The sequence below is a fragment of the Gorilla gorilla genome, chromosome 18 (assembly GCF_029281585.2).
Source record: "Gorilla gorilla gorilla isolate KB3781 chromosome 18, NHGRI_mGorGor1-v2.1_pri, whole genome shotgun sequence".
In the NCBI taxonomy this organism is placed as follows: Eukaryota; Metazoa; Chordata; class Mammalia; order Primates; family Hominidae; genus Gorilla; species Gorilla gorilla.
In genome coordinates, this window is record NC_073242.2 from 27,458,847 (window position 1) to 27,471,280 (window position 12,434).

General features: G+C 49.8%; 1 protein-coding gene across 2 annotated transcripts in view; it reads right to left on the bottom strand.

The window, feature by feature from the left end:
- The window catches only part of GTF3C1 (general transcription factor IIIC subunit 1), a 91,379-nt gene that overhangs the window by 45,534 nt on the left and 33,411 nt on the right, over nucleotides 1-12,434 (bottom strand). For both annotated transcript variants that reach the window (XM_019012586.4, XM_019012587.4), the window contains exons 7-10: nucleotides 7,613-7,765; nucleotides 4,398-4,513; nucleotides 2,421-2,730; nucleotides 1,473-1,690 (exon numbers count right to left, since the gene is read on the bottom strand). In XM_019012586.4, the coding sequence (XP_018868131.4) occupies nucleotides 1,473-1,690; nucleotides 2,421-2,730; nucleotides 4,398-4,513; nucleotides 7,613-7,765 (797 nt within the window). The remainder of the gene's footprint in view (nucleotides 1-1,472; nucleotides 1,691-2,420; nucleotides 2,731-4,397; nucleotides 4,514-7,612; nucleotides 7,766-12,434) is intronic.

The window sequence follows — 12,434 nt, forward strand, 5'->3', positions numbered from 1 at the left end:
GGCCTGAAAGAGTCTAGAAAAAAATCAACGCCACGCCCCATCACCTCTGCCATAGGAACACTTCCAAAGCACAAGCCTCCATTCCAGAAAGGGAGAAGCGGCGTAGGGTAGGGACTGCACAGGCAAGTTACTCCATCCTAGGGGCCTCGCTTTCTTCTCACAGACCAAAGCTCACATTGACCTTACAGGGCTGAATGAAACAGCAGTGGCCAGGTGCAGTGGCTCACGCCTGGAATCCCAGCACTTTGGGAGGCTAAGGCGGGACGATCACTTGAGCCCAGGAGTTTGAGACCAGCCTGGGCAACATGATGAAACCATCTCTACAAAAAAATACAAAAATTAGCCAGGCGCAGTGGCATGTGCCTGCAGAAGAGGAAACCTGCAGTCCCAGCTACTCAGGAGGCTGAAGCAGGAGGATCACTTGAGCTCAGGAGGTGGAGGCTGCAGTGAGCCGAGCTCGTACCACTGCACTCCATCCTGGGCACCACAGCAAGACTCTGTCTCAAAAAAATTAATTAATTAAAAAAATACATAAAGAAACAGCAGCAACACCATCAAAAGCCACCCTAGACCATGCATCTACTCCGTGCTAGGTGCCTCGTTCTCTACTCGGTGTTTCCAAAATACAGGGGGTGGCACTGGCAGTGTCTGAGGTACTGTTATGTCACAAGTGTTGACATGGCATTAGGTGAACCGAATCACATAATGGGAAAGACATTCCTTAATAACTGTCTTTTAATCCTTCCAATTATATTGATGAAAGTACTGGTTTGACTTCACTGTGTCTTTAACTCCTTGATATATAACAGTAACTGGCTGGAATGTACTAATACAGTTTTGACTTTATTGTGTCTATTCTATGATTACTTTCTTTTTTATGACAAATGATATTGGCCATTTATCTAAAGCAGAGTTTCTCCACCTTGCCAGTGCTGACATTTGGGCCAGGAAATTCTCTGCTGTGAAGCACTGTCCCGTGTATTGTAGGATGTTTAACAGCATTCTAACCTCTCCCTATTGGATGCCAGTAGCAGCCCCTCCCTAAGTGTGGCACTGAGAACTGTCTCCAGATATTGCCAAATGTCTCCTATGGGTAAATGCCAATCCTGACTCCATAGAGAGTTGTGGCATCCAATGAACAGAAAAGGGGTAAAACTGGGTAAGAACCATTGATCTAAATTAGGCATACAGGTTTCCCTCAAAAATAAATCTAACTGAAAAGAATAAGCTGTTGGAAATGAATAAGCCACTGGGTGGATAACCATGCAGACAATCTCTGCGTAGGGCCCAGGCTGCGTGAAGGTGGTGTGTAAATAAGCACAGAGCTACTGCCTGGGAAGCACAGGCGGGCCTCGTCATGCAGCACTCTCGCTGTGGATGATTCCACTGTGATCATGTGATTCCTAAGCACAGAAACGATGAGGCCACAGACTCCTTCTTGGAGACAACTCCCTCCCTCTGCATGCACTGACCTTTGGGTTTTCCATCCGGACCTCCTCGATCACAGCTATGTCACCACTGTTGCTGTCCGCACAGTGGGAGACAAAGGACACGTTGGGTTCTGAGACGCTGCTGGTATCTAAGAGGTTGTCCCTGCTGGCAAGGCTCTGGCAGGCTCTCTCTTCAGCAGCTCCTGGGAAGGAGGGAGGCTGCTTTTTCAATGGGTGTAGGTTTACAACTTTCCACCCACCTGTGGTGGAGGGAAGAGATAGAACAAATCAAGGGGGAGGCCAGGAGGGCATTCATGCTTGGCAATCAGACCAGACCCACACAGGCCAAAGGATTCTGCTGAGAGTCAGTTGAAAGGTGAGGGAAGTGGACCAGCAGCAGCTTGGGCCCCTCCTTCTGGCCTCTCATCGGCAGCAGGGTTTCTCCACTTGGCCAGTGCTGATGTCTGGGCTGGGTAATTCTCTGCTGTCAGGGTCCGTCCTGTGTATTGCAGGATGTTAAACAGCATCCTGGCCTCTACCTACAAAATGCCAGTAAGAGTCCCTCCCTAAGCTGGACATTTAACGATGTCCCCAGGGGGCTCAGAGCTGGGTACCAGATTTGCAAATGTGTCATCAGCACCACTCTCTATGCATTTAAAAAAAGTTTTCTATAACTAAACTAAAAACTTGGAGGAGTATTAGACTGTTGGAAGGGAGGGGGCAGAGGAAGCTTATGAAATTCCATCCTTTAATAGTAAAAACAAGCAAACAAAACATGTGCCACGAAGAAATGATTTGCAAGCAGCCAGGAGATACCACAGGACCCTCTCCTCCAAACCCATGATGATGTGGTACAAGGGACAGTGTCAGGCCTCTCATTAGGATGGCACCAAGGGCAACCGCAGGTGTTTGCTGAACTGAAGGGGTGTTTCTTGCAGGTGCCCAGCAGTGCAGTGCACGCAGCCCCTGCCCACCCCACGTGCTCCCTACCCTTGGTTGGGGTGGAGTGATGAGGCTGGGTCTTGGGCCGGAGGTTCGCAGAGGCTCTTGTGTCTTTCTGGGACCCTCTGCCTCTCCGCTTGCTGCTGCTCCTCTCCTCCTCACTGTCCGACTCAGAGAGGAAGGTGTCCTCGCCTTCAGGCAGAAGCGACTCCTCCTGCATAGACGCCAGGCTCACAGTGGTCAAGAGCTCGCTGCGGGCCTTCTCTCTTTGGTACTGCCGGCTTAGGTCGCTCTCCTCTGCAAACACGCAGGAAATGTACTTGGTGGTTCGCTGCCGACCTTCATCTTCCATGAATCCCTAGAGGGAATAAGATGTGTTTATCCCACTGCAAAGAGGGTGTCATACCCACAGGGGTTCAGGTGGTCTGTGGCATCTATTTCCTTATTGGCTTTCTTCTGTTTCTCCTGTCTTACTGCCGGGGCCCTGGGTTGGGCACCACTGATGCTCCCTCCAGGCTCTTCCTCTCTGTAATCCCCCAGGTCTTCCTTCCACAGAGATCCTTCTCTGAAGTACAACCCTGAATGTGTGTCTGCTCTATGAGGCTATGAGCTTCTCAGGGACAGGGCCCTGACTTAACCTTCCATATAGCCCCAGTGCCTGGGACAGGACGTGGCCCACACAAAACGGACAGTAAGCAGTAAGCATTTGTGATGCAGACTGAAAAGTTAGACTGTGGAACGCAAGCTCCACTTAGCCACTGCCATGAGGATTTGTGGACTGGGCATCAGTGATCCACACCCATTTTAACTTCTAGAACAGGGCAAGGGGCTCTTCCCAGGGCCTTTGATAGGAAAAGAGTAACATCTAGGTACCATCACATGCCAGGGATGGGGCTAAGTGTGCTGCAGTCACTCACCCGACTATAATACTGCCTTCCAGCCAGATGACCAGATCGTGAGCAAGATGAGAGTGGCATGTCAGGGGCTGAGACCACAGGTCTGAATTATAAGAGTGCCAGACAGGCATAGCTGGCCAACTCGATGTCCCCAGGTGCCAGGCAAGTAACATGCATAAGAAGGAGGGCCAAGTGGGGATGGTGGAACCCTGGAGAGCACTGCTTTGTCTGAAGCTGGTGGACAGACAGTGGCCAGCCCCAGCTGACTGTCCCCACATGGGAGTAGGCTCCCGGGGTGGCCACATCACCTTCTGACTTTTTTTTCTTTTTGAGATGGAGTTTCACTCTTGTTGCCCAGGTTGGAGCGCAATGGCGCCATCTCGGCTCACTGCAACCTCTGCCTCCTGGGTTCAAGCAATTCTCCTGCCTCAGCCTCCTGAGTAGCTAGGATTACAAGCATGCACCACCACGCCTGGCTGATTTTTTGTACTTTTAGTAGAGATGGGGTTTCACCATGTTGGCCAGGCTGGTCTCGAACTTCTGATGTCAGGTTATCCACCTACCTCGGCCTCCCAAAGTGTTGGGATTACAGGTGTGGGCCACCATGCCTGGCACTTTTCAAAGCTGACAAGTCATTCAATTCTTTTTTTTAATTATACTTTAAGTTTTAGGGTACATGTGCAAATTGTGCAGGTTAGTTACATATGTATACATGTGCCATGCTGGTGTGCTGCACCCACTAACTCATCATCTAGCATTAGGTATATCTCCCAGTGCTATCCCTCCCCCCTCCCCCCACCCCACCACAGTCCCCAGAGTGTGATATTCCCCTTCCTGTGTCCATGTGATCTCATTGTTCAATTCCCACCTATGAGTGAGAATATGCGGTGTTTGGTTTTTTGTTCTTGCGATAGTAAGTCATTCAATTCTTAAAAAGTGAAGACAAACAGAAACTACAGTGAAGGCGAGACATAACATGGCTATGGACTGCACTCAGCCCTGGGGAGGCCATTTGCCTCCTTGACACAGATGTCAGGCCATCGAGTCTTCTGACTGAGATGCTCGTTCTCAAATACACTGCAAGCACCTCCAAAGACAACGAGTGTTGGGGGAAGGCTCATGATGTTACCTTGACAACTTTGAATCTTTGAAGAAGTCGGCACAGCATTCTTGCTTCTAGTTTTCCCACATTCATAGCCACTCGGATTTCAGCTTGGGAAATTCCTTTCGTGCCTCTGCGCTCAACTGTGAGAAACAATACACATGAACCCAAACCACTGCAAAGGAGCTGTTCTGCACAAGTCAGTTTCCAGCCCACTTTTTCAGCAGACATTTCGATGCTGTAAAATTAACAGACAGAACAAAACATACACCATTTCTCTCCCTTATCCTCCCAAGCGTGCTTCCCTCCCAAGCCTCTGAGTAATATACTATACTAGGCTAGTAATACTAACAGCTAATGTTTGAATGCTTACTATCTCACGGCCCCACGTTAAAACACTAAATGTCAGGTGATCAACAGCTGAAATACTAAAATGCAGGAACCCAATAGGTTTTACCCAACGGCAGGAAATTAGCCCTTTCGCATGAATGAACTGTTTCAGATCAATGAATTTGACCTCTTTAAGAAGCATCAAAATAATTTTTAATTCAGAACTTTTCTTAATGTGTATTCTTCATTTCCCAGTATTTCTTGATAGACACAGAGGCATCGTGGACACTGACTACTGCACTGTCCCGTAAGAGTCGTGCAAGTGAGGACTTTGAAAGGAAATGGTATTCCTCAGCCCTGGAGTAAATGACTCGCAGACCACTGGCCCCTGCTGTTGCTGTGTGTAGCTTGTCTACTCCTGGGCTGTCACAAGCTGGTGTATGTCAGGATTGTGAGTATATCTGCCGCTCAGAGGCCCTTTAAATGCATCCTACTAAACTGGAACTAAGAAATCCAGGAAGGAGCCGGCTTAGGAACTGGGAGGTGGGCAGGGAGTCCCAGCAGTAAAGCACATGAGCCTCAAGGCAGACTTGGTTGCAAAGCCCTTTGACTTTTCAGAAGTATCTTCCTCTTGGCCGGGTGCAGTGGCTCACTCCTGTAATCCCAGCACTTTGGGAGGCCGAGGCGGGCGGATCACGAGGTCAGGAGATCGAGACCATCCTGGCTAACATGGTGAAACCCCATCTCTACTAAAAATACAAAAAAATTAGCCGGGTGTGGTGGCGGGCGCCTGTAGTCCCAGCTACTCAGGAGGATGAGGCAGGAGAATGGCGTGAACCTGGGAGGCGGAGCTTGCAGTGAGCTGAGATCACGCCACTGCACTCCAGCCTGGGCGACAGAGTGAGACTCCGTCTCAAAAAAAAAAAAAAAAAAAAAGAAGTATCTTCCTCTTTATTTCCTGATGCATCCAAAGGCTTGAGGTTGCCTAGTAAAATCAGTCTGAATAAAGGAGGTTTTGCTATGTTGTACACGCATAAAAATAAGCAGCAGAATGAAGAGAGATGACTAGGATGTGCTCCTATACTGATCTAGCAACACGCTAAAAAGTAGGGATGAAAGCGCTAGCCAGGTGCAGTGGCTCACGCCTGTAATCCCAGCACTTTGGGAGGCCGAGGCAGGTGGATCACCTGAGGTTAGGAGTTCGAGACCCACCTGACCAGCATGATGAAACCTTGTCTCTACTAAAGAAATAGAAAATTAGTCCAGACGCTGTGGCTCACGCCTGTAATCCCAGCACTTCGGGAGGCCGAGGCAGGTGGATCACGAGGTCAAGAGATCGAGACCATCCTGGCTAACACGGTGAAACCCCGTCTCTACTAAAAATACAAAAAAATTAGTGGGGCATGGTGATGGGCGCCTGTAGTCCCAAGTACTCAGGAGGCTGAGGCAGGAGAATGGCGTGAACCCGGGAGGCGGAGCTTGCAGTGAGCCGAGATCGCACCACTGCACTCGAGCATGGGCGACACAGCGAGACTCCATCTCAAAAAAAAAAAAAAAGAAATACAAAATTAGCTGGGCACGGTGGTACATGCCTGTGATCCCAGCTACTTGGGAGGCTGAGGCAGGAGAATCACTTGAATTTGGGAGGCGGAGGCTGCAGTGAACTGAGATGGCACCACTGCACTCCAGCCTGGGTGACAGAGTCAAACTCCATCTCAAAAAAGAAAAAAGAAAGGGTTAAGGGCAGCATTTCCCCAGCTGTGTTGTGTGGAACCCATTCTGAGGGACGTGAAGGGAGCTACCAAACAGCCCTCCAGAAAGGTTGGGCCGACCCAACAGCTCAATCAGATCCCCTGCAGCCACTTCACCTTCTGCTCTATCCTCCTCCCTGCAGGAACCTGAGGCCACACCACCTGTGACACTAGGTCACTGATGTCCCACACAGAAGTTAGGGGACCTGGGGGAAGGGTTAGGAATGGGAGAGAATGTTTTCTTTGCCCATTCATCATAGATTCCGGGCCTGTGGTAACTCCAGACCAATCTTAGAAAACAACAGGTAGCTCTTGAACCTTTGAATAATAATAGTAATAGCTTTCTTCTTCTCAGTGCTTTCTATGCACCAGGCCCTATAGCAGCTCTTTTAATTTGATGTCATTTATCCTCATAATGTGCTAGTGTGGATGCTTTCACCATGTGATGGTTAACCTTAGGTGTCAATGGGACTGGATTAAGGGATACCCAGATCACTGGTCAGGTTTTATCTCTGGGTGTGTCTGTGATGGTGTTTCTGAAGGAGACTGGTGTGTAGCTCAGTGGACTAAGTGGGACAGATCTGCCCTCCATTTAGGCAGGCACCATCCAATCAGCCAGGGGCCCAGACAGAACAAGAAGCCAGAGGAAGGCGAACTTGCCCTCTCTCTCTTCTGGAGCTGCAGCCCCCTCTTCTGCTGCTCTTGGCCATCAGAACTCCAGGCTCTCCAGCCTTAGGTAACTGGGACCTGCCCCCACGGCTTCCCTAGTTCTGACGCTTCCCTGGGCCTCCAGCTTGCAGACGAGCTAGTGCGACTTCTCAGCATTCATAATTGCATGAGCCAATTACCTTAATAAGCTCCCTCTCATATATCTATGTTTATTTTTCCTACTGATTCTGTGTCTCTGGAGAACTCTAAGATGCCTGCTTTACAGATGAGGAAATGGGACTCAGAGACCTCATTAAAGTCATATGGCTAAATGGCAGAGCAAGGATTCAAACTCCAATCTGACCTTGAAGCCTAAACCCTTCTGGGGAACCAAGGCACTTCCCATTGTATTACATTCTCTATAGCAGAGCTCTCTCTTGACATGTGGGCAAAGCGCTTCTTGACTCAAATTCTCGGGATCCATATCCAAGCTGGCATGGGAACAAGACTTACTGAGGTCGTAGGTCTGTGTGAGCATATCCCGCTCGAACACAATGTCCACTGGAGGCACTGTCTTGGAGATGACCTCCTCGTCCTCATCATCGTCATGGTCATTCCGTTTAAATTCCTTCAGCAGCTTGAGGCACCGAACCATGACGTCGGTCCCTGGCAACACAAGCACGGGTTTTCCAGCAATGAGTGAAAGCAGCGCTGCGTGGGGGAGGTGAGGGGTTCCGAAATATCACAGCACGTGTCAGCAGAGACAGAGATCCCCACAAAGGTCACACACATCACCGTGTCTGGACTTTTAAAAATGGCTCATCTTGGGCCACAAGACCTGAAAATGTATTCCATAAAGCTGCTTTTTGTTTTTAGAAGAATGAGTGAAGAAAGCAATGCAAATGGAAGGAATAACGAGGTGCTATTAGTCCTGTTAAATCAATAGTCAGTCACCTTCTCCTGCTGGAGACCAGCTCCATGACAACAGGAGACGTGCCTGTCTCTTCCTGTTCCCTTTCCAGCACCCAGGACACGGCCCACACTCAGGAGGCACGCAAGCAGTATTTGCCAAAAGGATGAAAAACATCTTTTTCCTTTTAAGCTAATACTCACTGCCAATAAGGTGTGGCAGCAGTGTAAACGAGCTGTATAACCCTTCTAGAGCATTTCAAGGGGATTTTATAATGATTCCAAGTGTAAATATTTATTCCAAGAAAACAACTCAAAAAGAGGCAAAGCCTATCAGTACTAACAGATCTACTACAGCACTCTTTATAGCATCAGAGCGATCTTATGCATACTACAAAAAAACCAGCAATGGGGGTGGAGGGGTGGCATACCTACCAGCCACCTCACTTTCTGTGGACTAGTGTGTGCATTCAAATCATCACACTGTGTGATGCATCTATATTGCAACCTACAAAAGTAAAACATGGGAAAAAAATAACAAACTTGTGCCTACGGCTATAACGAGAGAAAGATATATGTATATGTAGGTAAGAACTAGAAAAGGTACAAGGAAAAATGGGGACTTCTTGATACTTGACATGAGCTACTCATTTGGTCCCAACAACCCTCGGATGAAGATGCTAGGGAACAGAGGGGTTGAATAACTTGTCCAAGCTCCTGACAGCTTGTAAGTGACGGAAAAATGACTCAGTCACGGTCATAGGTCTCCAACATGAACACCAAGATATCCTGTGATACACGACAACCTGGAGGGGGACAACCACCCTGTAAAGATGTTCACGTCTTCATCCCCAGAACCTGTGAACATGTTACCTTCCATGGCCAAAGGGACTTTGCAGAAGTGATTAAATTAAGGCATTGTGGATTTTTGAGGGTCACTGTTGCCAGGGTGAAGTTAAGAATTTTGAGGTAAGATTATCCTCAATTATCTGGGTGGGCTCAATGTAGTATCACAGAGTCCTTAGGCTGGGCATGGTGGCTCACATCTGTAATCTCAGCACTTTGGCAGGCCAAAGCGGGGAGGATCACTTGAGCCCAGGAGTTTGACACCAGCCTTGGCAGCACAACAAGACCCAACTCTACAAAAAATTTTTAAAATTGTCCAGGTGTGGTAACATGTGCCTGTAGTCCCAGCTACTCAGGAGGCTGAAGTGAGAGGATTGCTTGAGCCTGGGAGGTCGAGGTTGCAGTGAGCCAAGCTCGCACCACTGGACTCCAGCCTAGGTGACAGAGTGAGACCCTGTCTCAAAATAAAACACTAAACAACAACAACAAAAAGTCGTTAAAAGAGAGAGGCAGTAGGATCAGAGTGAGAGACTGGAAGATGCTACACTGTTAGATCTGAAGACAGAGGAAGGGACCACAACCCAGGGAATGCAGGTGCCTCCTAGAAACTAAAAAAGGCCAGGGAATGAATTCTCTTCTAAAGCCTCCGGAAGGAACACTGCCCCGCAAACATCTTGATTTTACCCCAGCAAAAGCCATTTCAGATAGCAATAAATCTGTGTGGTTTGAAGTCACTAGGTTGGTGGTAATTTGTTACAGTAGTCATAAGAATAACAGGGACAGCTTCTCCACCAGCTTTCATCAGCACATCGATGCACAGAATCCTGGGTGCTACGGCAAGGAGTGGGCACTGACACTGGCCCTGGAGCCCAGCCCCCTAGTACAGAACCCTGCCCGTGAAGTGTGAAATGCCATCCCCAACAGCACAGAAGACTGAGGTCCGAGGAAAGTCAGGCCCAACCACCTCCACTCGAGCAGGAGGTTCTTCTGGGGGCAGAGCATGTGGCTTGCAGTTGAAGTTCACAAATAAGCATCTCAGGGCCTGGAACTCAGGAGATGCCTGGAACTCAACAGACCTCAGGTGACACTCTAGGGGGGGCCAGCCTAGGGCAAGCGGCCAGCAGAAGTGGTCCCCAGGCACCAACCTTGTGCTGACCCCTCCACTCCTCACAGCAACAGAAAGTCCCCCAGGGCACGGCTTTTCATTAGAGGCAATCTAAGGCCCCGGCGCAAGCCTGAAGCCTCGGCTTCTGCTGGCTCCCCGCCGGGGCTCCTGCCATCCCTCTTGGCTCTGCCCTGTGCTCCAGGCCCCTGCCCTGCCCTCTCCTGCAATCCCTCTCTTTCAGAATGGGAGGCTTAAGCAATCAGGAGGGGAAGTATGGGGACAAGGAGACTCTCGGGACTGTGGACATGAGCAAGAACTATCTGAAGGCTCGGGCACTGGGACGGGGTCACAGTGCCAGGCTCCCTTTCTACAAGCAGCACCTCTAGCAGCTGGTGGTCAACACACCCAGCACACAGGAAGACAAGACCACCATGCCATTCCCCCCTAGACTGTCCTCTAGACAAGCCCCTCCCAACCCCCATCCCACCATGGTGCTCACATGAGCAGCCTATGGCTCCTAATAACACTACGACCATTTATCCATTACTACATCCTGGATGCTGTCCTAGGCTCCCTGTGTGCCCTATGAACTGACCCTCACCATGGCCTGAGGAGGTAAGGGTGATCATTCCAGTCCCACATGAGAACACTAAGGAGCCGAGGAATTCACACAAACAAATGCCCCTTTGCCAGCGAGAAGGTGGCATTTACCAGGCAGTCTGGCTCTGGAGCCCAGGCTCTAAACCTTTGGTTTAGACGCCCCTGATTCAAAACATCCCTGTGACTGAGAATAGAAGAGCGGCGTGGCGCCAGGGACACTGGCTTCTGCCTGAGCAGCAGCACGACACAGCACTTGGGGGAGTCAGACCTGAGGCGCCCTCAGCCAGTGGCCCAGCGCTATTTCTTCTCCTTTTAAACTTCCTTAAGAGGCTAATTGGCTAGGAAAAGATACACAGGACAGCTCTCAAAATAAACATGGGTGGAAGGCAAGAAACGGTACTAGTAAACTCATGACCTCAGTGGGCAAAAAAGAGAAAAAGCCTCATAGTCTTCAAAGCTTCTGATCTTGGCTGGGAGCAGTGGCTCATGCCTGTAATCCCAGCACTTTGGGAGGCCAAGGTGGGCAGATCATTTGAGGTCAGGAGTTTGAGACCAGCCTGGGCAACAGAGCAAGACTTCATTTCCATAACAAATACAAAAAATTAGCTATAGGCGTTGGAGGTGTGCATCTGTAGTCCCAGCTACTCGGAAGGCTGAAGCAGGAGGATTGCTTGAGCCCAGGAGTTTGAGGTTGCAGTGAGCTATTATCACACCACTGCACTCCAGCCTGGGCAAGAGTGAGACTCTGTTTCAAACAAAACAAAACACAACAACAAAAAAACAAAAAAAACCCTTCTTCTCCCCACCAAGTTGATTCACCGTCCTCACCTCTCTACTAGTCGAGCAACTGACGTCCATCCCATTGCAGCCTCCAACAAATGGCACAATTACCTCCTGAATAAACGTTCGGAGGGAAGGTAGGGATGAACTTGGGCTCCAGAGCCAGGCAGAGAAGTGTTTCCATCTCAAGTTCCATAGCTCCCCATGTATGTGACTTTGGGGAAATTACCAAGTATGACTCTTTGTTTTCCGATCTGCAAAATGGGATGACAGTGTTCTCTGTCTCATGGGGTTAATGTTAGCATGGCTGAGACAGCATCTGTACAGAGGCTGGCATGGAGCAATCCCTCAACATGACCACCCAGCACTTGCTGGGAGCCAGGCACCATGCCAAGGGCGGTACATGAATTAACCCATAAAATCCCACAACCCCAAGGCAGGCAGGCCCCTGTAAGCTCCATTTCACAGATGCGGAAGCTAAGGCACTTGCTCAAAGTGATGGCGCTATGGAGTGGCAGAGCTAGGATGTCAGTGAGCCCAGGCTACCAGCCTGCAGTGGATGCACTTGGCCAGTAGGGGAGTTATTCTGAATAGTACTACCAGCACCTAGCACAGGGCAGAGGCATTACAAACATCAGTGGCATTCAAGGTGGCGGGCCCCCCCTTAATGTGGGATAAGCCCCAAAGCTGCCCTCTGGTCACGATGGCTTGACTCCCAGAGACTCGTGCGAAGGCGCCCCCTGCTCTGGTTCTCAGCATGAGGCTCAGTTGTTGGCCATGGAGGCTGAGGGCGATGCCGGAGGACTATGAGCTGTTCTGTGCAACAGAACAATAGGCATCATCAGCCCCAGGACCCACAAGGCACCCATGACCCAGAGTGGGTGCTGTGGGTGGGCCACAGCTGAGACTGGGCCCAGCATGAGGCGGCTGTGCCTCCAGGCCTGGAGTGACTCTCCGGATATTCTGGCCATGGGATCTGCGGCTCTGCCTGTCCCACAGGGCATAGCTGATTTCTCTGCTGTGAATCCCAACTGCTCTGACTCTCTTCTGTATCCACCCAGCAAATAAGCCCTGTTTTATTTACCCAAGCTGTGT